Raw genomic sequence first — 25787 nt, forward strand, 5'->3', positions numbered from 1 at the left:
CGTAGCTGAAGGCTTCATATATTATCAAAATCTTACGGAAAAACAGACAGCCGTTTGCACGGCAGCAGAGGTGTGCGGGAGCTGCTGTGGCGCGGAGCTGCGGTCCGGCTGCCGGCTGCCCTGCCCCCGCGTGGGGCCCACTCTGCGTCCAGGCAGCTGCCCCTGCCGCACCCTCTCCGAGGGGGCTGGGGCATCATCAGCCCGGCCCCCTCCCCTCGGCCCTCGCCATCGGCCACCAGCCCCGCAGCGTTGCCCCGGGGCTCCTCAGAGGCCCGGATCCTGGCCCCGAGGGCGGTGGGCTGGGCTGGTGACGTGGGCCCCGCGGGACATCGTTCCTGGACCACAGGCCTTGGGCAGCCTGCCGGCTGCGTGGGCCCCGCGGGTGCCACCTCCTCAGTGACTCTCGTCCAGATCCTTCACTCCAGAGAGAAGGGAAACGTCTGGAGGCCTCAGACCGGAAAGGGAAGGAGGGCAGAGCGCCGCCCTCCAGGCGCCCCGTGGCAGAGCGGGGACCTCGGCGGGGCAGCTGGGGCGGGGCGGCCCTGGAGGACGTGGCCACCTGGCCCTACTGGAGCAGTTTGGGCACCTCCACCTGTAAGGGCAAAGCGGAGAGAGTTGAGGAGGGAGCTGGACTCACGCCCCCGCCGGCCCCGGCCCTGGCGGCGGGCAGCGCGGTGCGTGTCTGAGCCGCGAGGAAGCCCGGCGCTGACACGGGCGGCCTTCCTGTCCCTGGAGCCTGTCCCGGACGCGGTCGTGGGGCTGGCCGGCCGGCCGCGGGCTCAGTTGCCCAGGGAGGCGGGGCTTCAAGGAGTAGGGCCCAGGGGCAGCTGGCGGGCACAGTGCGGAGGGGCCAGGGACGCGGGAGTGGGGGCCGGACGCACGGGGGCCGAGGCGCAGCCCCTGGGCGCTGAGCTGAGGGGGGCAGGCCCCGCCCGGCACGGGTGCACCCCGGGGCCCCAGGCTGGGCCTCCCATGCCCGCTCACCTTCTTGAGCTGCTTCCGGTTGCTGGAGCGGATGGCGGCCAGCAGCTGGTCACGGGAGTTCTTCTCCTGGGCGGGGAGGGCTCTGTCCCCCATCTTCCTCTGGGTGGCTGGTGACAGCGAGTTCTTCAGGTTCTCCACGGCCAGGGGAGGGGCCAGCGGAGGGGCCAGGGGGGGCGGGGGTGGCGGCGGGGCCGCTGGGGCACCCCCTTTCGCAGGCGAGTTCTTGGGCGTGGCCTTGGGAGACGGCTGGGGGCCGGGCCGGGGGGTGCCTGGGGCCCGGGTGCCGGCCGCCGGCGGCGGGGGCGCGCCCTTCTCCGCGGCGGCCTCCTGCGCCCGCCGCTGCTCCTGCAGGCGCCGCTGCCGCTGCCGGTCCATGTTGCGGCTGAGCAGGCCGGTGACGGCCATGCGGGGCCCGGCCAGCTCGAAGTGGTAGCCGAGCTTGAGCAGCGTGGTGTTGTCCCTGAGCAGCCGCGCCATCTCCATCTCCGCCTGGCCGCCGCAGATGTGCCGCTGGTTGTGGAAGCGCAGCTCGGCCAGCGTGCCGTTGTGCAGCAGCGCGCGGAAGATGGCCAGCAGGCCCTGGCCCGAGATGCGGTTGGAGTCCAGGTTCAGGCTGGTGATGCTGCGGTTGGCCTTGAGCATGATGGCGATGGCGAAGGCCACGTGGTCGTCCGCCCGCGTGTTGGCCAGGGCGAACACCTTGACCACGCTGTTGAACTCCAGGGCCTCGGCGAAGCGCACCAGCACCTCGGTGGTGATGCAGTCCGAGTTGTTGACGTTGACCTCCGTCACCGCGGGGTCGTTGGCCCGCACCTGCTCCAGGGTCTCGTCGAAGATGCTGGGGGCCGCCTCCGGGGGCGCCTGTCCCTCTGCCGCGGGGGGGGCCCTTTCCTGGGGGGGCGCGCCCTTCCCGGCCTCGCTGCTCCTGCCACCCCCTTTCCCCTGCTCGGCTCCCCCGCCTTCGCCCCTCTCCTTGGCGTCCTCCCTCTCCGTGTCCTTGTCCTTGTCCTTGCCCTTGTCCTTGCCCTTGTCCGTGTCCTTGCCCTTGTCCTTGCCCTTGTCCCTGTCCTTGTCCCTGTCCTTGTCCTTGTCCATGTCCTTGCCCTTGTCCTTGCCCTTGTCCGTGTCCTTGTCCTTGCCCTTGTCCGTGTCCTTGTCTGTGCCCTTGTCCTTGTCCGTGTCCTTGCCCTTGTCCGTGTCCTTGTCCTTGCCCTTGTCCGTGTCCCTGTCCTTGTCCTTCTCCGTGTCCTTGCCCTTGTCTGTGCCCTTGTCCTTGCCCTTGCCCTTGTCCGTGGCGCTGCTCAAGCCTGTGCTCCTGGCGCCGCCCCTCTCCCCCTCCTCCTTCTTCCTGGGGGTGGCCCCTGTGTCCGCCCGCACGTCCCCCCCGGCCTCTGTCTTGTCCGCCGCTGCCCGGCCCCGGCCGCTGCCCCCGACGACCTTCTCCCCCGTGGGCCTGGGCCGCTCCGCACCTGCGCCTTTCTCGGCGTCACCGCTGCCCCTCGAGAAGCTTCTCTGCAGGGCCGCCGTCCTCGGCTCCCTCCCCGCCTCGGAGCCCTGTCTGGGGCCCGGGGCTTTCTTGCCGGCGTCTCTGCTCCCCTCTGCTCCGTTCTTGGCGTCCGCCGCGGTCGCCACTCGCTTGCTTTCCTAAGAATTCAGAAAAGAAAAATGAACACGAGCCGGCTCGAGGGAGAGGAGCGAGGGTGGACGAGCGTGGACGGTGGTTACGTAACCGCGGGGCCTCCGGGCCGCGGGCCGTGCAGAGCCGGCCCGCATCGGGCCCCGCTCCTCGGGGGCCCGGGACACCAGCCGGCCCCCGGGCCGGGGGGGCCGGCGGCGCGTTCCCGGGTCCTCGGGGCTGTCCTTTTCTGCCCGAGGACGAGGGCTGCGTCCGGGGGTCCGGCTGAGCCAGCTGCAGCCCGGGGCGAAAGGCAAATCGCTGGTTCCGGCCCCGTCTTCGGCGTTTTGAATCTGTGCTCATCGCGGCTCGTTTGCACTGAACTCGATGTGTTACAACTTTCTTCAAAAGAAGCGGTCGTCGTGACCACTGGGCTTTAAGCGGCCTCGCCCGCCTCGCCCTCTCCTGGCCCCGTCCCCAAGGGTGGGTCAGTGGTTCCCCGACGCCCAGATTCCGTGGCTTGTACCTTTTCTAAGGCAAAAAGAAAAAGAAAAGGGTCGCGACGGGTCCCTGACACGCACTTCGCCAGGGAGGGGTATTTCCACATCCTGTCCACTGTCGTCGGCGACGCGGACCGCGCGGGAGCCAGGACAGCCCGTGGCGTCGGGCGCCTGCGGCGTGGGAGGGTGCTGACTGGGGGGCCTGGCCCCTGCCGGGCCGGCTGACCTCAGAACTCGCCCGCGCCCACGGACACGGAGGGGGCGGGGGGGGCCAAGAGGCCGCCGCCCTCCATGGGGCCACTTCATGACATGGCCGAAGCCGGAGCCGAATGTTGATAGCACCTGCTCCCCACCCCACAGGGTGGGGACAGCCGAGGCCAGACGCGACCCCAGGGCCACAGGGACCTCAGGCCTCCTCGAGGTCTGTAGAGGAAGAGATGCGGCCTGCCTGCTAGAAAGGCCTCTCTCTCCCAAGGGTGCTGGGCGGGGAGGCCTGCCCTGCTCTGCAGCCCAGCCTCGCGGGGGGAGAGCTGGTGGGCCCTGTGGAAACAGTTTGTACCTGAACACAGACACAGGCCACTGGGGACCAGCCCCGGGTTTATTTGGCAGCAGAAGTCCTTGGCTCCTCTGCTAGAATCACAGCGGGCTGGGCGGCCAAGGGGCACAGAGCCTGGTGAGACAAGCCCTTGGAATGCACCCCTGCCCCCCTCCCGCCCCCCTCCTGCCCCACGGCCAGGGGGCTGCATGACAGAGCGGAGGCAGGGAGCCCCTCACGTGTGACAGGCAGAGGGGGAGCCGGTTTGCAGGGGAGGGGGGGCAGCCTGATGGTCACGCTGCAGGACACACCTGAGAGCTGCTCGCAGCCTGGCCGGAGACGCCCTCTCCCGGAGAGTCTCGCTCAGGAGCAGCTGGGCGAGGCCCCCCGCGGACACCGCTGCCCTCCCCCTCCCCCCGTGCCCCCAGGGGCCACCGTGTGCACTGCCCTGCACCGTAGAGGAGACGGGGTGCAGGATGTGGAGATGAAACCCAGCCGGCAAGTCGGACCCTCCCACCAGCATCGCGGCTCAGTGTGACCTCTGACCTTCCCTGGCCCACCGGCCTGGCCAGCGTCCCCCTGCTGCCCACAGAACCATGCACCCCGGCCTAGCCTAGAGCCCCAGAAGCCCTGCCCACAGCCTCGCCCCTCTCCCCTGGGTCTCCCCCAGAGCAGCCCCCACTCTCTCGGGGCGCTTCCCCGACACTGGGGGTCTGCCACGTGCCTCTTCTCGGGGAGCTGTGCCAACCCTTTAAAAAGAACCTCATGAAAACAGGGGTGGGGGGGCTGATTAATCATCGCTCCCTCCAGGGGCCCGGAGTGAGCGGCTGGCCGGGCGGCCTTGCCAGCAGCACAGACGTGGCCTTAAAAGGAGAAGCAGCTCTGTCCTGGGCGGCCGGGCCGTCCGCGAGCTCCGGCAGCACCAGCACCAGCACCCGGCCGGCGGGCTGCGTCTCCTCCGGGGGGGACTGGGCCAACGGCTCTGCCTGGGGAGCGGCCGAATCCCGGGCCCCATGGGCTGCTCCCTGCCCGCGGGCTCACTCCAGCGCTGTCCCCTGCAGCCCCAGGGGCACAAGCCCGTAGAACAAAGAACTTCCCCAGGCCTCCAGATGGCACACCAGCCGCCGGCCTTGTGGCCCTCTGGGACAGCCGAGGGCGAGGGGAGCCGGGCTGGTTCGGGGGTCCCCGTGGTGGCGGGGCGCGGAAGGGGTGCCCTGACCGCCTGTGACAGGCTGTGGCACAGCGGCGCGGAGACTAGCTACGGGCTCAGAGGAAGGAGCAGCCCCTGCCCCACGTCCTCCAGGCTGCTGGCCACGTGGTGGGGCTCCGGGCCTGCCACCGGGTCGGGACCCAAGCGAAGTGTCTTGGGTGGCTTCCCAGGGGGACACCCACCCTCTCCCTGCCTGGGCCTCCACACCATGTCCCGGAACTCTTGTCCAGTTGAGCAGAGAACTCTGCACCGCCCGGCCCGCACACAGAGAGGGCCGGGGAGGAGCCTGTCCCTCCACGCCGTGGTCCCTAAACAATGAGCAGTGCTGAGGGCAAGGCCACCCGGCTAAGGCACTGGCCGGCAGCCCACGCGGACCACACCCCGCCCCCCTTCCCTCCTGGGACCCACCACCATGAGCAGTGATCTCTGCAGAGGACGGCCCTCAGCATCTGCCGGGGGAGGGGGCGGCTGCAGGCCCCCAGGAGGGCAGCTCCGAGACGAGGCCCGGGGTCTTCGGACGAGAGGGGAGGGCGCGGGACCCAGGCCACTGGCCGTGGCTGCACCTGACACACCACCACGGCTGTGTCCCAGGGCTGCCGGCCAAGGCCCCGAAGGTTTTCCGCCTGGAGGCACCCGGAAGGCCCAGCTCGGGCTGCAGGCCGGGAGCGGGGACTCTGGGGTCCCCATGCCTCAGCCGACTGCCCCAGCCTGAGCTGAAGCCCCCGAGGACACGGGCAGCCGGGGCGTGTGCAGTGGGTTCGTTATAGGACAGCATTTTCGGGGCGTCTGGACTGCGCTGTCTCTTGCTCTCCTGGGCCAAGGTGCCACTTACCAGGGCTTCGCCGTGTGGCCTGCGGCAGCACCCCCCACAGGGGCCGGCCTGTCCCGGAGCCTGTGACCCAGCCAGGCGAGGGCTGGGCCACACTGCTCCGTGCCGCCACCTGGGGACCTCCTGGCATCCGGCACGGCAGCCGTCAGGGGCATCTCGCCACTCTGGAGGGCAGGCGGCAGCTGGCCACAGGCCGCAGGGCCTGGCAAGGGTCCCCTGGGGGAGCAGCTCCCCGATAGGCCTGGTGTGGGGAGCAGGACAGCGGGCAGGCAGCCGGGCCCAGGGCTCGTGGGGACCTCCTGCTACGTGGAGCACTGCCCCACCCACTGAGGAGGACCGCAGGGCCTGGCGGGATGCTCGAGGAGCTAATGGCCTTTCAGGGAAGCACCCCGGGGCTGGCTGTCCCTGGGGGGTGAGGGCGGTGCCTGCCACCAGATTCTCTGTGGGGCAGGAGCCCTCTCCTGGGGCTCAGGGCCCACTCACTAGGCAGAGCCTCAGGCCCTGGGACAGACTGTCCCCTAGACAGGGGCGTGGGCGCTCGCTGGCTTTGCAGCAGCCTGTGTGACAGGCCCAGCTCTGCCGCGGTCCAGCCCGGGCCGTGCGACGACCCCCCCCCACCCCCCGTTCTCGTGTGCAGAACGGCCGTGGCCTCCGAGCCCTCACTGGGTTGCCCTGGGAGAGCCAGGACTCAGACCAAGGTCCTGACCCCAGGAAGGGCGACGTGCTGCCAGGGCCCGGTCCCCCGTGCAGTGCCGGACGCGGGCGGCGGGCTGGGCCCCCTGCGCGGGGCCCCCAGCCCCCTGCTCGGCAGCGCTAGGCGGGGTGGGGGCCATGGAGGTCCACGCTGCGCTTGGCCGTGAAAAACGCAACGGCCACGGCCCAAGCCCTGGACATCTGCCAAGAGGGCCGAAGCTGGGGACGCCCCCCGACCCCCACTCTGTGACAAGGCGGCCGGAGCCGCTCTCCCTCTAGGCCCGTCACCACTCTTCACAGGCGTTCGGGGCGCCCCTTCCGCTCCCCGCCCAGCCGGCCACCCTGCACCCCGGCTCGGGGGTGCTGTGCTGACCCCGGAGCTGTCGCCGGCTGCTCGGTCCGCTCCCCGCTCCCCTGACACTCCCCTGTCCCCGTGCGAGGGCTCTGAGGGCTCGTCGCTGCTGTCAGAGCCGCGGGCCCAGCACCGCGTGGCACGGCGCGGGCTTGCGTCCGGCCCGCCTGCGCCACTGGGCCTGCGCGGGGACCGCGTGCTGGGCTGCACTCCCCCGGGTGCCCGGCACGGAATCGGGGTGTCGCAGCATCAGCCCCCCCACCATGCTAGGTCACCGTCTAGTTTACTTCTCGGCACTGGCCGGTGGCCCGGACCACCTCAGCTGCCCCCAGAGCCGCACCCCACCCCCTCACCCCAGCGCCGCTCAGGCCCACGGGGTGCAGCAAGCGGAGCTGGGGGGAGAGTGGCCGGGGCAGGGCTCCTGCGGGAAGGGGGGTGTGTGCCCCCCACCCCCAAACAACACGAGGGCTTAGCACCAGCAGGGCCAGTTGCTGGCCATCTCTAGGATGCCCCGCCCCCAGGACGCCGAGCCCAAGACGGCCCTCGTTCGGGGCCCACGGCCACGTGCCCTGTCCAGCATGTGTCCTCTGCCGGTGGCTCTCCAGCTCCCTGCCCCCTTCCTCCCTGATGCTGGCTGGCTTCAGACCACGCGGGCCCAACACCAGCTGTGACCACAGAGCGCACCTGAGTCTGGGGGCAGCGGCAGGGTGTGCGGCCTTGAAGACCCGGAGCTGGGGGAAGGGAGTAGGAGCTGGAAGGCAGCTCCAGAGCCGTCCCACGGGTGACGTCCCAGCAAGGAATGCAGTAAACAAGCCAGCCCCCTGGGGCAGGGGGGAGGGGCGCTGGCAGCAGCTTTGCCCCCCTCCCCCGCTGAGCAGCTGCGGGGGAGGGGGGGTCTGCGTTTTACCAAACCAGAGGCTTGTCAGCTCCCGGCTAAGCGAGCCCAGAATCTGCATGGAGCACCCTGCTCTCCTCTGGGACAGGCCACGTGCGCCAGGGCGGGGGGGGGGGCGGCTGAAGGCCCGCTAAGAGGGGGTGTCTCGAAAGGTTTGCGTTCAGACCCTCCCTGGGGACAGGGCTCTGGCCGGCTCAAGGCCGGCCCCTCGGTGCACGGGCCGCAGCCTCCCGCGTTTTCATGGCGGGCCACGTGCCCCCCCCGTCGCTCCGCTCTGGACCAGGCCGATGCCCCTCGAAGCTGCGTCCCCGGCTCCAGCGCGGACCTCCAGGCTCCGCCGTCCAGTGTCCCCGGCATGGCTCCCAAGGTGCCCCGAGCCCCGAGCCGCCCACTGCCACCCTGCGGGCCGGAGCCGGCCCTCCGCGCAGGACGCTGTCCCGGCAGCGCGGGGCCAGGGTGGGCTCCACCTCCGTCTCTGTGGCTTTGCTCTGGCACACGATGGCGGGGCAGCCCGGCACCGTCTCCCCAGCACGTAGCTGATGTCTGAATCACGTGTGCGGTCAGAAAAAACAAGTTGTCGTATATTAAAAAAAAAAAAAAATCATTTTCATAGCAAAGAAAACAAAACAAAAAAAACCGACACGAAAACCCGAGACCTCTCAGGGTGCTGGGGAGGAGACGGGGTGGAGGGGACGGGTGGGGGCAGAGGGGGGCCGAGGGGGGCAGAGGGGGGCAGTGCCGCGGCCTCCCCGGTTCTGCTCGGCGGGGCCGCCCCAGGTGAGCGGGGTCGGCGCGGAGCCGGGGGGCCCGGGGGCCTCGGCACAAACGCCCACCGTCACCTCCCGGGATCCCGGGGTGCAGCGGTGGCCAAGGGCAGCGGCTCGCGACCCGGGGATGAGGGCATTTTCTGACGCCGTGCGGCTCGAGACCAGCTTCCCGCGGGGCGCGAGCGGGTCTGTCGCCTTGCGGGGGGCGGTTCCGGGAAGCGGGTGGTGGCGACGCTCGGGGGCTGCCCCCCGCACCGCGTGCCCCCGAGTCCTCAGGGCGAGCGTCTCCCGGGAGAGGGAGGACGTGCAGGGAGGGAGGCCTGGCCCTGCTCGGTGGCTCCGTGGCTGCGGCTGTCCCCAGGGGCCCGAGAGGCAGCGGCACGGGAGCGAGGGCGTCTCGCTCCCCGCTGGTGGAGAAGCGGCGTTTCAGGAGGACCCTGTGGCCGGGGCCGCCAGGACCCTCCCCGGGAGCACCGTCCGGTCTGCTTGGAGGTTCTTGAGAAGCTGTCTCCGGGGCTGAGGGGCTGCTGGCCGACCTCCGCGGTGACGGCTCAGCCCCCCCTCTGCAGACCTGACCTGAGCGTCCGGCCACCTGGTCGGCGACATCCTGAGAAGCTCGCGGCAAGCCCCATTTTTGGAGAAACTGGGAGATCTCTTTGTAGAGACAAGCGAGTCACCTAGTGCTCTGCCCCGGCTTCCTGCCCTTGGCGCCCCGCAGCAGAACCGAACCTCCTCGTCTGGGGCGCGCCGTGAAGAGCAGCTTAAATGTCGGATGTCCGCCCCAGAGCGCTGGGGCCCCGGGGGGCCGGGGCTGGCGGCGGGCGCGCGCTGTCCGGTGGCCGGTGGAGGGGCGAAGGGCACGTCCGGCATGGCCGGGCAGTCTCGGTAACGTGTGGGCAGCGGATGTGGTGGTGACCGGAGAGGCCAGCGCTGTGCCCTGGGGCCGGAGCCGCAGACCCCCCGCCTCGCCCCAGGGTCGCGGGCCAGAAGGGCGGTGGCCAATGCGGGCTGCGGACAGCCCTGGCGGCTGCGTAGGGAATGGCGTTGAGGCTGGGGGACCCTGGACGGAAAGAGACCGGCCGGAGGCCGTCACAGACGTCCAGGCGAGAAGCGAGGAGACCTGGACCGAGCTGAGCAGTGAGCGCGGGGCGGGCAGGGGTCGTCGACGGGCATCTTGGGCTCACAGACGGAGGGCCACGAGGCGCACGTGGACGGGGCGATGGGCCGCCGGGCGCAGGGCGCCCCTCGCCTCTCCTGGGCGGGAGACGGCACTTGGCCTCGTGACTGGACGTCGCGTGTCTGCCCGTCACGCGTCCGGCTCTTCCCAGCGTCTTTGCGGCCCGGCCCTCTGGAGGCAGGACAAGGACCCGGGGACCGTCCTCCTGGGCGTCCTCCCCACACCCGATGGCTTCCAGGTCTGCAGCCTCGACTCTTTAAGTGGAAACGACTCTTTCCTCCCAGGACAAAGGGAGCCGGCCACCTCTGTGCCACCGTGGTCCCTGCACTGGCACGGTCCCGGGTCACGGGGGGGGCGGGTGGAGGTCCCCGGGCTACGGGGGGGGCGGGTCCCCTGACACCGCCAGCCCTCCCTCTCCCCCGCAGCTGTGTTCGGCCTGTCCGCCCCCATCTCGGGCTGTTGGTCCATGTGCTCGGCCAGCTCGGCCAGCTCCGTCCGCAGGGACGGGCACCACAGCCCTGCGGGGGCCTTAGGAAGTGCCCGGCCCGGGAGCCACGTCCACGTCCAAATTCAGTCCGAGGGCTGGGCCCAGCACACGGTGGGCCGCGGAAACGCCCGCGACGATGATGTTCAGGAAGAGCTTTCGGCGACACGGGAAAACGATGATACTGTGCCAAGGGAGAAAAGTCAGGAAGCCAAATCCGCGTGACCGTGTTGCAGAAGGTGACCCCAGCTGCAAAAGGCGAGGGTGCAGAGCCCCACGCCGAGCCCGACCGCGGCGCACAGCGCTGCTCGTGGCACGGGACTGCGGGCCGCGTTCTCTCTTTCCTGCACCTTGCGTGGTGTCCGTGACGAGCCGGATTACGTGACGATTACGAACTGGTTCTGAAGGACCGCGGCCACCAGACCTCGGCCACCGTGCACAGCGCAGACGACCGACCCCTCGGCAGGGCGCGACCGGCACACGGAGCAGCTCGGGCTGCAGTCCAGAGCCCCCGGGAGCTGGGGGGGGCGAGAACGGGGACGGGGGGGACGGGGGGCACGGCACGGCGCGTCCTGGAGCCTCGCGGTGTCCGAGAGCAGCCGCGGGGCGCACGGCGGGCCGCCCACGCACCGGCCCCCACGCGGGGCGGCTTCGCACCGACTCGGTGGGTGGTTCTGACGCCGGGAAGAAGGCGTCGCCGCCGAGCCCCCTCCTCTGAGGGCGGCACACAAGCCACCTCCAGATCGCGTCCGAAGAGCACGGACGAGTGTGACCCTCTGCAGCCGGCCGAGCATGACGGGGACGGTATCTGCAAACTAGTCGGTCCCCTTTCGTCCATTCGGATGCCACCAAGTAAAACAGGACAAGACTAGACCGTGCCCCCTGCATAAAGCAACGAGGAGGTCCTCAGGACCTCGCCGCGGGACAGGAAGGCCGCCCCTCCATGACAGGGAGAGACGGGGGTCCGCACATGGGGAGGCTCACACGTTCCAGGGAGCAGAGGGGAACCGGATGGCTTCGAGTTTCTCCGTGAAACTCGACCTTGGTGACCTGTCTGCTGGGTGCAGAGAGGGGGTGGCGCGGGAGGGTCTGGGGGACTCAGACTGCGCCGTGAGCAGCCCAGGGGGAGGCGTCTGGGCGGCTCTGGCTGCGGCTGTGGGTTGGAACCGCAGCGACACCCCGCGCTCGGGCTCCCCCAGGCTGGGGGTGCAGGGCAGGGGGTGCCCAGCCTGAGGGGCGAGGGCGACGTGGCTGACGGGCGGAGTGACGGGCAAGCAGGCACGGCGACGCCCCACCCCAGGCGGCCTCGCGCGGGGGGCGGCCCCAGGCCGTGGCTGTGCGCCCCACGCCCAGGGACCTGCCAACCGCGGCGAAGCCACGAGGGTGCCCCAAACCTGCACAAATGTCCCCGCAGCGCCGTCTGCAGCACCCCAAGCTGGGAACAGCCCAAACACCCGTAACCTCGGCGAAAGTGCTGAGGCGCGCTCAGAGGCCGGGAGGCTAACGGCGGTGAAGGCGTAAAAACTGCCACAGACGGCAGGGACACGGAGCCGAAGCCGGGCGGGAGGAGCCGGGCGGGTGCAGGGGCGGCACCCACAGGCAGGTGGAACGGGGCCCGGGGGCTGGGCGTCAGGCCCGGAGGCGCGAGGCAGAGAAAGCTGGGGGGGCTTCGCGCCAGAGCTGGCAACTTCTGTTTCTCATTCGCTTTGTGTGAATTCGTGAAACTCTACATTTGAATTTTGTGTGATTCTTTGTATGCAATTTACATTTCAACAAAAACACATGCATGAAAAAATCCACGGTCACGTACAAGAGGCGATACAGACGGGACGCTGGAGGACAGCGCGGAAGCGAATGCGGGCGGCCCACGCGCGTCCGGGCCCGCTCGCCCCGGTTGGCCCGGACGCGCCCTGCCTCGCCGGCCGTCAGCGGGGTGCCGGGGAGGGCCCCACATGCCTTCTGAGGCGCGCTGGCCGTGCGGACAGCACTCTGGGGCACGGGGGGTAGACGCCGGGGGCCGCCGGCTGCGGCCCGGCAACGGCTCACGGGCCGGGTTTCACGCCTGGCAGCCCCGCCGCCTCTGCCGCGCCAGGCGGCACTGAGCACGTCTCTCGTGACGTGAGGCTTCACCTCTGACGTCGGTCACGGCCTCCCGAGCTCCTCCTCCGCCCAGCCTGTACGCGGCTGCGGCGCTGCCGTCCCGGAGCCACACGCGTCCACACGCGAGAGGCCGGCCGTGAGCCCCTCGCCTCGCGCGGCCTGAGGCCCGCGCCCCTGCCCGCCTCGCCGCCCGCCTCGCCCGCCTCCCTCCCCGTGACATCGGGGCTCCCTCCACCATGCTGGCCCCATCCGCGCTCACGCGCGCCCACGCCCTGTCCGGAAACCCCCCGAGCCCTCGCTCGCCTCTAGTCCCCACCCGAGTTCTCTGCTTCCCGCGAGCAGAACGCAGACGCGGAGGAGACTGGCCGCAGGCCTCCGTCCCGCCCGCCCGGCCCTCGCCCCGGCCCCGCGGGCCCCTTCCTGCTGCCGCGGCCGACCTGTCCTCGCCCTGCCACCCTGCTCAGTGTGCGAGGACACAGTGGAGCGTCTCCCTCGCCAGCCCCTCCCCACCAGCTTCCTCCCCGCGGCGGGTCACCCCCGTGCCGGACCCTGGCTTGGCGGAGGCCTGGCCCCTGGCCCCTGCTGCCCTCCGTCCACACCCACTGCCGACGGGATCTCGGGGCTTCAAACTGCTCGGCGATGGCTCCCAAGTCAGTCCGCAGCCGCGGACCTGTCCACCCTGTGTCTGCCCGCGCCCGCTCCTGTGGGCCTGATGAGCACAAGGAACTAACCTGTTCACGTCGGAATTCGGTTCTGCCCGAGGGACCCCTCCCGGGGGCATCTGCTCAGAGGCACCCCTTCCTGCCCACGGCCCGAGATGCTGGCAGCGGCCCCGTCGGTGGGCCTCGGACCTGATGGCCAGTGGGACTTGACCATCACGTGCCCGCGCTGTCGAGCCGCTCCCAGCAGCCCTCGGCCCCGGCCATCGGCCCTGCGCCCGCCTCGCCTGCCCAGCCGGCCCTGGGCCCGGCCGTCCGGGGCGATGCCGAGGGCGGGGCCGCAGTGCCTCCCCCTCCGTCGAGCGTCCGTGTACAGAGGGACTCAGGACGAGGCCCTCGTGGGTCCTGGCGCCTGGCTGAGGAAGCGGCCACTGCTCTCCACCCTCTGGGCAGAGGCAGCTGCTGTCCACCCCGCTCCCCCACGCCCTGGCCGGCGCTCCCGGGGGCTGCCCTTGCCCCCGCGGCCAGCAGGCCCCACCAGCCCTCCCGCCCTCTCCGCCGGCCTCCAGGGCTATTTTGGGTGTGCACCAGCCGGGGTTAATCCCCTCCGGAGGCCGTGCTGCCCAGTGCCCTCCACCGGGGCCCGGCCTGCTGCAAAGGGTGATGATCTGAGGGGTAGTGCACAGCCTCCCCCTCCCGACGCCCCGGTCACTGGGGAGAGGCCGTGGACGCTGGGCCGGGACGAGCAGGCGGGGGAGGGGCGCCGAGGCCGGGCGTGGGCCCGTGACCACGGGGAAGGTCAGGCGGCTCGGCTGCTTAGCTTCTCGGGTTCACTGTGGCGGGCCTAAGAGAGCTGCCTCCCCCACCCAGCCGCCAGCTCCTGGCCGCGGCAGGCGCTGCCCCTCTGGCCCTGTAGTGCGGGGGCGGGGGAGGCGGGGCAGGCTGCAGGCTCTCTCCCACCTGGGGAGGAAAGAGGACACACGAGGTGCCCTGTTGGGATCCGGTTCCTGAAATCTGAGCCATCTGAGCCGAGGACAAGGTTTCACTGTGCCGGCTGCACACCTGCCCGGGGCTCTGCCTGCAGAAGGACCAGGTGGGGCACGTGGCAGGCGCTCGACCCCGGTGGAGGGAGGAGGGAAGCCAGGGGTCCGTCCTGCCGTGCCCCACCCGGCCTCGCCTTGACCCCTGCTAACCATTCGACACACGGAGCAGAGGAAGAGGACAGGCTGACACAGCCCCGCGGTGTTGGGGCGCTCGGATCAGACACGGCGCCCGGCCCGCCGGGAGGAAGTGGTGCCTGAGGCCTGAGGGACAGGCAGGACGTGGCTGCAGAGGCCAGAGGCCAATGCCCCACCCCGCATGAGAGCCAGGCGTGAATCCTGAGGCTCCCCCGCCCCAGGAAGACCCAGAGCCGAAGATGCAAACTGGGCCTGCCTTCCGCTCTTGGTTTCCATTTATTAAAAAAACACTGATTTCCAGAAATCAGTTTATTTAAAGAAACTGGTTTCCAGAAATGACTCTGCCCTGCACCGCGGCCCACGCGGTGCCCGCCCTGGGCTGGGACTGGGCGAGGACGGCCCGCCACGAGGGAGACGTGACCCCGAAGGCACCTTCTCACCCCGAGGCTGTGCCGTGTGCCTGCACACGCCCCCTTCTCCCTGACTGGGGCTGCACCTGCAGAAACAGGTGTGCGCCTGGCAGGGGTGGCGGGGGCAGCGGGGGTGGGGGGCGGCTGGGCTCTAACTGTCTTGTGAGGATGGAAGTCCCAGACCGCTGGAGTCCGCCACGCTCTCGCTTTGGATTAAGATTGTTTTGTGTTTGACTTCAGGAGGGAGGATCTGTCAGGGGCCCAGAAGCTGGGGACTGGAGTGCAGGGCGGGCGAGCCGCAGTGTGAGCGTTTGGGGTCCAGGGGCATGGCTTCCCTGCGTTTCCGGGCCATCGCGAGGTGCCAGGCCTGCACGGCAGGGCCCCTGCTCCCCACCCCCCACTTTTCCCGTAAATGTCCTAGAGTTTGTGCGTCATTGTCAGAGGCAACCGCCTACCTGCATCCAGCCCGGATGTGAACTCGAGGCCCCGGGTGCCCCTCACTCTACCTGAACCTGGGCCTCGGGGGTGGGGACGCTCACAGAGCCTGGGGGCCTCTGCTCCCCTCCCTTGGCCCCCGCCGCCCCCGTCCATCCCTGTGACGCGTCCACCGCCTCGCCCTGCCCCACACGCTCACAGGAGGTTCAGGTGATAGCAAGGCCCTTCTCACTTCCTCCGTGAGATGACCCTGTCACCTGAAGCCCTGAGCCTCAGTTTCCACAGGAGTAAAACGGAGGATGAGGACTGAGGTGACCGAACGTCCCTTGCAAGAATTCACACGAGGGACGTGGCTGGCAGCGCCGAGTGGCGAGCCTGGGCAGACCCTCAGCCGTGCGCCCACTGAACAGTCTCCCCACAGACCAGGGGGCTCTGCAGTCATTCTCGGGGCGGGGCTGGCTTGTCCTGAGAAGACCACGCGGTGAGAAAAAGAACCCCGTGCACCAACCCCGGACGACAGGAGGCGGGTGTGCTGGCGCCCGCAGCAGGCAGACAGGGACAGAGGCTTCTGCTCACCCTCCCCGCCCGTCCGCCTGGGGCAAGACGCCACTGGGAAACCTCCACAGAGGGGCCTGTGGCCGGGAAAGGCCGACTGCCGGCTGCTCCCCCGAGAGGCTCCCTCAGAACGCGCACCATCCGCCCCATGCGACCGAAGCCACACGCTTCCCGGCTCCCGAGCGCTGCGACCCCCGCCTCCTCGACGGCCCGTGTGCCACAGAAGCCCAGCGGGCTCGCAGAGCCGCTCCCCGTGCGAGGGCTTAGCCGTCCCGAGGCTGGCGAGGGCCTGCGAGCACGGTCCTGTGTCCCCACCTGCCCGCATCGGGGCGGGACAGTGTGGAGGGAACGGCGGCGGGCTCGGGGACCACCTCCGGCTGCCCGTGTCGCCACTGGACGCGGCGGGAGGGGCGCGACCCGCCAGCGCACAGACGCCGGGGTGGCAGGCGCCCCCCGCCTGAAGCGGCTCCTGCGCCACGGGGCTTCTCCCTCGCCAGCACGGGGTCCCCCGCCCCCCCGGCCCTCCCGCCCGCCAGTGCACTCACGTCCACGGGCAGCTCCCTCTGCATGAGTTTCTTGGTCTCCTTCTCGCAGAAGCCGAGCATGGCGTCCCGGTGGTAGGTGCCCGTGGACTGTCTCTCCGCCTGGTTTCTCTGCCGCAGCCCCGCGCCGATGCTGCTGTCAGGGTCCGCCACGTCCAGCTCCTTCTCCAGCTCCTCCATCTCCTCGGGGGACAGGGTGGACAGCAGGCTGTCAATGTCAGGGTCTTCGCTCACCTGCCGGCGGTACTTGGCTACCTTGGACATCTCGGCGAGGGGGCTGCGGCTCTGCTCCTGCGGGGGCTGCGGCGGTCCTGGTGGGGGGCGGGTCTGGACGGAGCAAACCCCTGCTGCTCGGAGCTCGAGCCGGCCACAGGTGCTGTGCTGTGCGCTGGAAGCAGCGTCCCCAAGCTCTGGGCTACTGGGCCGCGGGTCTCAGCAACGGCCAATAAGACAGAGAGGCCGGCCCTGGAAGGAGAGGCCGGCCCCCGGCGGGGCGGGCCTGCGGGCTGTCAGAGCGCTTGAAACTTGAGGACATTCCAGGGAATCTTGGAGTGCTGTGTGACCAAATTTAGTACACTTTTAAAGACAAGGGGCCACGCCATGAGAAATGAGAAAAAGACACAAAAATGCAGCGGCTGGCAGGCGGGGCCGGGCGTGGGGAGCCGGGAGGGCGGGCCGGGCCATGGGGGTTCCTCTGGTTCGAGTTTGAGTTCGAGTGCATGGTCTACCTCTGCCCCAGGCGCTGTCTGGCACCCAGGCCAGTGCGAGGAGAGCTCGCCTGTATTTGGTCATGTGCGGCCGCTGCTCACGGCCAAAACGCTCAGCACTGGGGACCCTCCCCGCCCGCCTCCCGCGGAACTGAGCGCTGAGCAGCAGAGGCTCCAGTGCTCCGGCCCCTTCTTGGGAGAGAGGGAAATAAACCCTCACCAGGCACCGACTGAAAATGAGCCGGTCTGGGGAAGAAAGCGTGACCAGAGCCGGGACACCCCAAGGGCACCAGGCTCGGGGGCAGGGCCGGACGCCCCCGTTCTCCGCAGCTTCCTTCTGAGCTGGTGTCTGTCTGTCCGTCTGCAGACCGCCCCTGGGAGCCCGGCGGCGCTGGCGGGAGGCCACCCACATCTCGGTCCAGGGCACGATCCCGTCCTCAGGGACGCGTCAGCCTGGGCTGGCACGCAGCACCACAGGCCTCTGCAGCGCTCCTTGGCCAGCCGGAGACATTCGATCCCCCGCCTCTCCCTCTGCCACAAGACGCCCAGAGGCCCGCGGCAGCCACCCCGGCAGCTGCGTCCACCTTTCCTGGCGTCTGGCCACCCTGACCAGCACCTGCCGAGTCCAGGGACCGTCTGGGAAAAACTTGGCCCTGCATTTCAAGCTGCTAGTCCCGCGTCGAGGGAAGGCCGGGGGCGCCGGCGCGGGGGCTGGGGGCCGAAGGGAGGCGGCAGAGATGGCGGGAGGTGGGGGGGCGGCGCCGAGGAGCCTGGGCCGTCACTTTTAAGAGGCGGCAGGCCCTGTGTCAGGGAGTCGGTCAGCGTGCGTCACCTCGGTCAGGCCCTGTCCTAGAAGCAAGGGAGGCCACCGAAGAGAGGGCAGCGCGGCCTTCGTGGAGCTTCCGTCCAGCAGGGAAGACACTTAATCAACAGAGAACTTCAAACAAGTCGTTAAAAAGTAAACATCGACAAAACGCCTCAGAGGGAAAGCTGGGGGCTGTGGGGACACGGCAGGGGTGGCTGGAGGGCAGGGCAGTTCCCAGGCCTGGGCCTCCCACGGCCAAACTCGGGTGATCGCCGGCAAGCGGAGTCAAAAACCGAGCCCGAGCCACTCGCAGACACCGAGAGCGGACGCGGGGTACGGGCGCAGCGCCGTCCGCCTGAAGCGTTTACAATCACAGACGCAGACTCACGCACACACGGCGGGCTCTCGGGCCAGCAGACCTGTGTGTGTCAGGTCCTCCTAGTGCTGCTTACGGCCCACGTGGCTCTGGGCCAGTCCCCTCTTCCCCGAGACTCGGCTTCCCGTTCTGTAAAACACGGGCGGCAGCTGTACTGACCCTGTACGGTCGCCGTGAACGTGAAGTCCGAGCCCGCACGCGAAACACCGAGCTGGCGCAGGTGACACTCACTCGCCACGAGCGGTTGTCCAGTCGCGCCCACCCTGGTCCCGGCCCCTTCCCTCCCCCCCCCCACCTGCCCCCTCGCTCTTCCCTTTCATCCTTCAGCAGTAACCCCCCTCGGAACACACACACGTACACGTACATGCACCTGTGTTCTCACCTGGTTCCCTTCCTTCCTTCCTTCCTTCCTTCCTTCCTTCCTTCCTTCCTTCTCCCTCCCTCCCTCCCTCCCTCCCTCCCTTCCTTCCTTCGCCCAAGCATTTATTCAGATACTGCTGTGTGTACGCAGTGCCCTGCCAAGCTCTGCAGTGAGAAAGACACAAAAACAATTACGACATGGCGTTGCCTTGTAAACGCACGACCCAACGGGGTGGAAGGGATTCCTCTGTAAGGCAAAGTGGGGTGAGAGGGGTCGAAGCGGCTGCTGGGAGCCCGAGAAGACGCCCGAGTTCCGTGGGGAGGGCTTGGGGCGGGCGTCCCAGAGGGCTGAGCTGGCCCGCGTGGGCTTGGCCACGCTGGGGGGGCTCCATGCACGGCACTATGCTCCCGCCCCCACTCAGGTCACCAGCCTTGCTCCCGCTAGGAGGAACTTTCCAGAAGAAGCACCACCTTCCGACTCCGGCTCCAGAGCCGCCTCGGCCAATCTCTGCCCAGTTGGCTAAGAGCAGCTCTTCCCAGCCCCCAGGGACTCTTCTTCTTCAGGCTTTTTGCCCACTGTCCCCCCTTCGCCACCTTCGGCCCCGCACCGCCTGGGTCCCTTCTCGTTCAGGCTCGGTGGTCTCTGCCCCAGGACCACAGTCAGACGACACACCCACGGCATCCAGACCCACAGGGCGGGGCCCACGGCCCCCTAACCACATGCATGTAACCCCGTATCTTCTCTGTCTCATGTCCCCTGGCTCGAGGCGGCAGGCCCTGCTGGTGGGACCCAGTCTGAAGCCTCAGGGCTCCCCACAACCACCTGCAGACCTTTAGGGGTGTCGCAGCTGGGAAGCCCGGCGCCCAGGAACACAGCCTCCCCCAGCCCTGCGACGAGGGAGCACCGCCCCCGCCCCACTCCTTAGGGACACGGTCATCCAGTCTCTGGACCCTCCTCCACAGGAAACTGATTCATCTTGGGTGTCCAGGGATGCCAGCACAGCCCGTTCCCCAGAGACAAACCAGTGCTGCTGTGCTAGGGGGGTGGGAGAGGGAAGAGACCCCACATTCTGCCTAACACACAGCACGTGGGGGGGGGGGGTTGGGAACCAGACTGAATGCAACCAGCGCTCAGGGTGGTTCTCAGCTGGGCTGAGTGGCCCCAAGACTGTCACATTTGCAGGAATATTGGTAAGTACAGAGTAGCAGATAATGGAGTCAAATGACACGAGCCCAGTTCTGAGCTGCGTGGCCTTGAGTACGTTACTTAACCTCTCTGAGCCACAGGAAGTGGAGAGTGAGGACCTGAAAGTCCCCAGCTAGAGAAGAGAAGAAGGGCTTCTGCACAGGGCTGTGAGCTCGCAGTGCAGAGTCACTCCGGTTCCTTCCTGGAGCAGCCGACTGTCTCCAGAACCGACCTCCGGCCTGGCCCGGCCTCCTGAGGTAAGCAGACATGCACAGGGCTCGGCGACAAGGCCGGGGCAGCAAGGGGAGGGGAAGAGGGCAGAAAAGAGGCGACAGATGGCCTCCCCGGCTCCGCCCGCCAGGCTACAACCCCTCTGCCCACCAAACAGGCCCCCGCTGCAGACCAGAACCCCAAACCCAAGAGCCGGGTGTGGGACGAGCCTTACTCGTCCCGTGTTTTTCTGGGACGGGGAGCTCTGGAGGCCCTCAGGGCCTCTGGCTCAATGGAGCTCAACATACCCAGAGGTCCAGGAACCTCTAGAGTGGAAGAACCCTGCGTCAGGTGCAACAGATTCTGAAAGGTCCCTTCCTCGTCCTCCCCGGGCAGGGCGGGCTGGAAAGCCGCATTCTTGGCTCTATCACTCGCTTGTGGTTTCTCTGGCACGTCCCTACAAGATGACATTGTGGTAGGCACCGATCACCGTGTTTGCAAGAGGCGATGCGAACCCCTGGCGCAAATAAACACAGCCTGGACAGTTGACGCGCTTTCTCGTCCTCACGACTCTCCTGATGACGCTTTCTTTTCTCGGGGTCACGCAGGTGTAGCACATATGGCACACAGCGCATGCGTTCGCCCAGTACAGACGTTATCCGTAAGGCTTCGGGGAGCACGGCTACCAGATACGTTCTTAGGGAGTCACAAGTTACACCCGGATTTCCCACTGCGCGGCGGGGGTCGCGCCCCTGACCCCTTTGCTGTTCACGGGTCAGCGTGTACCTGTCAGTCTCAAAAGTGCAGCATGAACAAGAGACGGGTTCACAGCCGCCATCTGACTGAGGCTCGTGGACCGTCCGCCTAAGGGGCCCCTGGTCCCCACCCTGCAGTCTCCTCTCCCCTTGGCTGAACACCCCTCACGTCCTCTGGGGACCATTTGGAGGGCGACTCTGTTGTCGCTGTCCCTCCAGTCCAGGGTCCCGGCACATTGCCCGCATTTGTGGAGCATCGTCTACATTCCAGGCTCTGTGACTGAACGACCAAGAAGCCACTGTTGCCCTAAGGGCTACGTGTCGTCGCTCGGAGCTTCACAAATCATGTCGAACGGGGTGACATTAATTCAGAGCCGGCAGCCAAGTACTCAAAAGAGGAAACGTATTTGGAAAGGCTGCGAACTCGAGCCGAAGAGCCCCAGGTTTCTCTCAGGCCCCCAGGACACCGGTGGCAGGGAACCGGAAATCCTAGTCGCGGGCTGCAGTCGGACCTGTAGCCTGCAGGACCGGGGCGGGGTCAGTCTCGCGTTGCCCCCGATTCAGAGCTGCCATTGGCTGCGGGAGGAAGCGGTGAGCCAATCCCCACAGATTTTAATAGCCTCCGGCGGGTCAACTTCCGCTTCCGGGTCAGGCCCCGCCCCCGCTCTCCCGGCGTCGCTTGCGAGCTGAAGTCAAAATGGAGGAGTATGCCCGAGAGCCCTGGTGAGTTTGACCAGCGTCCTCGCCCTGCTCCTACCCTTCGCTCTTCTCTGTCCAGGATCCCGAGGTTAACTGCGCGGGCGTGGTAACCATGGGCGGCGCGGGCTGGAGCTGCCTTTCGGCCGGGCCGCCCACACCCGGGCCCAGCCGACCTTGTGCCGGGTCAATAATCGTACTCTCTGCTCGCTGAGGTGACCTTAAACGCGTCCCTGCCTTTTGCTTTGCTCAACTCCCGCGTCAAGGAAGGGAAGTCACGCCTCCCAGGGGGTGCCATTCTCGAAGCAATCTTCATATCTTGATACGTGTCCACAGGGCCAAGCATTTCAAATGAGTAGAACATAGATTATACCCAAAGGGGCTGGAAGAGCTCCTATAGGCAGGGGCCTCGTTTTCGTGCTTGGGATTCTCACTTGGAGGAGAAAGCGGTCAAAAGTTATCTGGAAAATGAAAAAGAGAGTAGCATATGTTCTTTGAAAAGCCATGAACAGGAATTCTTTGATTCGTTCAGGATTTAGTAAGGGCTCTGCTCAGCATTTTGTTAAGTTCAAGGAATAAAAGTGTGAATAAATCGGGCGCATGAAAAGATCATTATAAAGGGGCATTATTGTTGTGAGGTCTCACGTTGCTTAAGTTTAAGTTTTCTGGGGTCATAAGTGAAAAATCAGATCTTGTTATTTGGATTAGTTACCTGTTTTATTGTGTAAGAGCAGGAACCGAGATGTCTTCAAGTCGTCAGAGTGCCCAGAATTTTAAAATATTAGGAATTTAATTTAACTTTTTAACAGGTGGTTCACACTTTAAAAAAAAAAATAACTTGTAATCTTGTTGCTGTTAGTTATTGGCTTTCTGTGGTCTGTATTTACATTCTGTTAGATTCTGGCTTCAACTCTTCATGTAGCCCATCACTTCCCTGGCAGGAACATTTTGATTTTAGCCGGACTTTGTTCAGAAACTGCCATCTTGCCTTTGTTTTGGATGTACTCTCTTGGATTATGTACTCTGGCTGCTCTCTGCTCTGAATCCTGCTGTCCCCCCCCCCCCCCACACACACACACACTGGTTTTGTAATGCGTTTATTTCAGCTCCAACTAATTTTAAGATAATTTAGGGTAGATCTTTTAAAGTTACCCATCACTCAGAGGGAGTCACTAATTCATTCTCCTGGGTCTTTCCTCTTCCTGTTCTACCTTTTTAAAGAAAATTTCCTAATCCTCTTTAGTGTCTCAGCACTGCTTCTTAAACTCAGGTCACCTGTGGATTGCGTTAAACTGTAGACTGATTCAGTAAGTCTTCAGTGTGGCCTAAGAGTTTTTAGTTCTAGTACATTCTCAGGTGTTGCTGATTTTGCTTTTAGGACCACAGAAGCATGCCTGGGGTAGCAAGGCCCCAGAGCATCCGGCTGGTAATTGGAATATCTGCTGCATGAGTATCATGTGTTCTATTGCTTGCAAAGGATGTGGTGTTTTGCCTGTATGGCTTTGTATTCCTGTTTGGCAAAGTCAGAAATTACTCATTATTCAAATTCTCCAGTAGCGTCTATACACTGAATTTACAGGTTTACTTGAGCAGGTAAATTGCACATAGGCACATAACATTTAACACTTGACAGTAGATTAAGAAAAGAATCTTTTACTTATGGTGGGTTACAAATACTTTAACTATTTACAGATTTTTTTATAAGATAGATTGCTAGATTACTAGTTTTATTCTCCCGACGATACAAACTAAAGTTCCAAATGGTAACTTGAACTCAATAAACCCTGAAAGAATTTTGAACTTTGACAATTTTGTCTTCCTCTGCACCTGTTGGGTCTTCATCCTTTGGGTTCAGCTTTAAATTTTACTGCAGCTGGAAAGCTTGCCTTGATCTGTAGGGGGCCGAAGCAACATTCTCGGAGACAGTGCAGTTTTTTACATACTTGTTTATTCACTTTTGCCCAGTGTCCCGCTTAATTGGTAACTGAAGGAGTAAAGGGTTACTGACGGTGCAGAGTTAAAGCCAGTTCCATCCCTTCTAGCTTAGGTGACTTAGGGCTGAATAGATACGGATTTGTTCACGACTCTTTATCTTTGGATTTCATGGACAGCTGTTTATTGGTTGCAGAGGGCCCTGCATCGGGCTCTGCCGCATCCCTTACTATGTTAGCAAAGGTTTTATGGTTTGTGAATGAGAACTGCAGTCATCTTTTTCCCCTGTTCGTAGCCCCTGGCGCATTGTGGATGACTGCGGTGGCGCCTTCGCCATGGGCACCATAGGTGGCGGCATCTTTCAAGCAATCAAGGGCTTTCGCAATTCTCCAGTGGTGAGTGGGTGACTGGTCTTGCTTTATCATCAGAACCCAGATCTGCTCCTATCCCTGATGGTCCGTCAGTGAGTTGGGACGCATCGCACTTCTAATGTGTCCTGGTTGCTTTTTTATAGGGCGTGAACCACAGACTGCGAGGAAGTTTGACGGCCATTAAGACCAGGGCTCCACACTTGGGAGGTATGGCAATAGAACTTCTCTGTGCTCCGGGCTCGTCCTGTTTATTTGGAGATGAAGCTCTGTTTTTTTCTTTTCTAGATTATGCCAGTTTCTGCTTTTAGGTCAAACTCAGTTTATTACAAATGAATATCTCTGTAGGTTCTGCTTGATTCTTGGTTTATTTAGAAATTAACTTGAATTGTCGCGTCCATTTGAAACTCTCTCTGTCCTTCAAACGCTCAGTGGCACTTTGCTTTTGTTTCATTTTTTCCTCTTATCCAACAGGAAGACAGTGTGTTTAAAGCTCAGGTTTGTACGAGTCAGGAGCGCTAGGTCCTGGGGTAACATAAAGTCCAAGAGAATGTGATGTGAAGGATTGAGGTTTCATGAGAAAAACAAGTGAGCAGCTCCATGTTACAGATGAGGAAATCGAGGCTCTGAGGGTTGAAGTGATGGTATCTTTTCTTTCCTCTGAAATAATTGTACATCGTGGAACGTGGTAGTGGCTTACTTTGTTTTAATGGTTACCATGTTGTTCTAGAACGATAAGTAGTAGTAAAGGATACAGCAGACCCTGAACCTCCCAGGTATGCAGAAGTTACACAGATTTTTACAAGGTTTTACGCGTTTTTCGAGAGGCCGCTTCTATCACATAGACGTTTTCAGGGAATAAGAAAAGAACCACCAGGTAACCCTCAGAGCCAAGGGAAGCCTACGGGGACACGACGAGTAAGTGTAATGCGGCGTCCTGGGACAGAGAGGAGCATAAAAACTAAGGGAGTCTGAGTCAAGCGTGGACTTCAGTTAGTCAGGTACCCATATTGGGTCATAACAGTGACAAACGCTCCGTGCTGATGTTAGGGATTGGGGACACTGGGTGCGGGAACCCTCTATGCTACTTTCACTACTTTCTAAAGCTGTTCTGAGATTAAAAGTTTATTTTTAAAAGCAGGGTGTTACAGTATGAGTGAATTGGGGTCATTTATGTCTAATCCGTGAGATCCACCTTTTTAAGGGAAGCTGAGAAGTCTTCATGATGTCTCGGAATACTCGGATGACATTTGGGTTCCATGCGGTGAGCCCTGCCTCCAGGTAGATGCGGAGACGGGCCACCTGCAGGAGTCACGGCTGTGTGCTGAAGAGTCTTATATTTTTGTAGGGGAAAGATATGCTTTTGACATGTCCCCATTACTCTTCAAGCACTTCGTGCCATTTTGGAACAAGATAGTGCAGGCTCTTCTCGTGCCTTCCCTGCCCTAGCCGTAGAGTCAGCCACTTCTCCCAGGAGACCTGGTGCCTTTTCATTGAGACTGGCGTCCGGGCACTGAGTGCACTGTCACCGGTGGGTGTGGCACGTCCCAGGCCTTCTTGTCAGAGCTGGGAACGTCCGCGTAACACGAGCACGCACCAGCCACACACGGCACAGACGAACTTGCGGCTCCACTTCCAGTTCACACCCCCAGCTGTCGTGCTTCTGCCTTGTCACGTGACACCCCGTGCCGGGCCTGCCCACGTGACCACACTGACCTCCCCGCCCGCGCCAGGCTGTCCTTCCTTGTGGTCCCTTTTCACCCTGCTCTGGCTCCCCGCGCCGGGCTGCCCTCCTGTGTGGACTGAGTCTCCACTGTCGTCAGGAGTCACGGCTTGCTCTGGCCATTGGTCTCGGGCGAGGGGAGAGCCAGGCTCTTGTGAGGGGGTGGGAGAGTCTCTGAGGAACTCAGTGAAGGAATTCGGACATCCCTGGGCACCGTCCCTCTGCCAGGGCACAGGACACTGAGTTAAAACTCGTTTATTTTTGTGTGGTACGTGGTGTCTAGTATTGGCCCTAAAGTGAGGGGGCTCATACTCCACCTCTGCTGAGACGACTTCTCGGAGTCGTTGACAGTGTGCCCTGGAAGAGGCGCCTGGCGGAGTCCGGATCGGGTGCTGGTGGCACCCGGCTCACTGCCATCTCCACGCACTTCGAGGTTTCCGAGGGCAAAGGCCGAGGTGGCCGGGGCTCCTCCATGCAGTTTTTCTTCTTTCTTTAATGTTAATAACTGTGACAACTTTTCACGCGGTGCGAAGTCACATGCATTCATTTCAGAAGCCTGGAAAACGGGAAAAGCACAAAGAAAGTGGTCACCTGTCCTGACGCCGGAGGTGCCGACAGTCGGTGTTGCCTCTGGGTCGTGTGCGCTCGGATGTGGTGGCCGTTCGTTTCTGATTTTACAGGTTGTCACTGCGTTTAGGGAGTTTATTTTAAGAGCAAACTCATCTGATTGAGGGTTGTTTTAGTTTCAT

General features: G+C 64.7%; 2 protein-coding genes across 2 annotated transcripts in view; one reads left to right on the top strand and one right to left on the bottom strand.

Annotated features, from left to right (window-relative positions):
* Positions 1 to 21223, bottom strand: LMOD1 (leiomodin 1). Its single transcript, XM_036235519.1, has 5 exons — positions 19873 to 21223; positions 15924 to 17937; positions 2281 to 2628; positions 985 to 2184; positions 1 to 592 (listed from the first exon to the last, which is right to left on the bottom strand). The coding sequence occupies exons 2-5, from the start codon at positions 16182 to 16184 to the stop codon at positions 566 to 568; spliced, it is 1836 nt and encodes a 611-aa protein (XP_036091412.1). The 5' UTR covers positions 16185 to 17937; positions 19873 to 21223; the 3' UTR covers positions 1 to 565.
* The window catches only part of TIMM17A (translocase of inner mitochondrial membrane 17A), a 7589-nt gene continuing 2744 nt past the window's right edge, over positions 20943 to 25787 (top strand). Inside the window, exons 1-3 of the mRNA XM_016130779.2 lie at positions 20943 to 21042; positions 23243 to 23342; positions 23462 to 23525. Coding sequence (XP_015986265.1) covers positions 21017 to 21042; positions 23243 to 23342; positions 23462 to 23525 — 190 coding nt within the window. The 5' untranslated portion in view covers positions 20943 to 21016. The remainder of the gene's footprint in view (positions 21043 to 23242; positions 23343 to 23461; positions 23526 to 25787) is intronic.

The sequence above is a fragment of the Rousettus aegyptiacus genome, unplaced genomic scaffold (assembly GCF_014176215.1).
Source record: "Rousettus aegyptiacus isolate mRouAeg1 unplaced genomic scaffold, mRouAeg1.p scaffold_m13_p_18, whole genome shotgun sequence".
NCBI classification, from domain to species: Eukaryota; Metazoa; Chordata; class Mammalia; order Chiroptera; family Pteropodidae; genus Rousettus; species Rousettus aegyptiacus.

What these genes read in the sequence shown, in the direction of transcription:
- LMOD1 (XM_036235519.1), bottom strand. Translation starts at nt 16,184, where the DNA reads ATGTCCAAGGTAGCCAAGTACCGCCGGCAGGTGAGCGAAGACCCTGAC. An exon ending in AGAGGGAGCTGCCCGTGGAC is followed by an intron (nt 2,629 to 15,923) that starts GTGAGTGCACTG and finishes CTGAATTCTTAG; the next exon opens with GAAAGCAAGCGAGTGGCGAC. An exon ending in ACCGGAAGCAGCTCAAGAAG is followed by an intron (nt 593 to 984) that starts GTGAGCGGGCAT and finishes TTGCCCTTACAG; the next exon opens with GTGGAGGTGCCCAAACTGCT.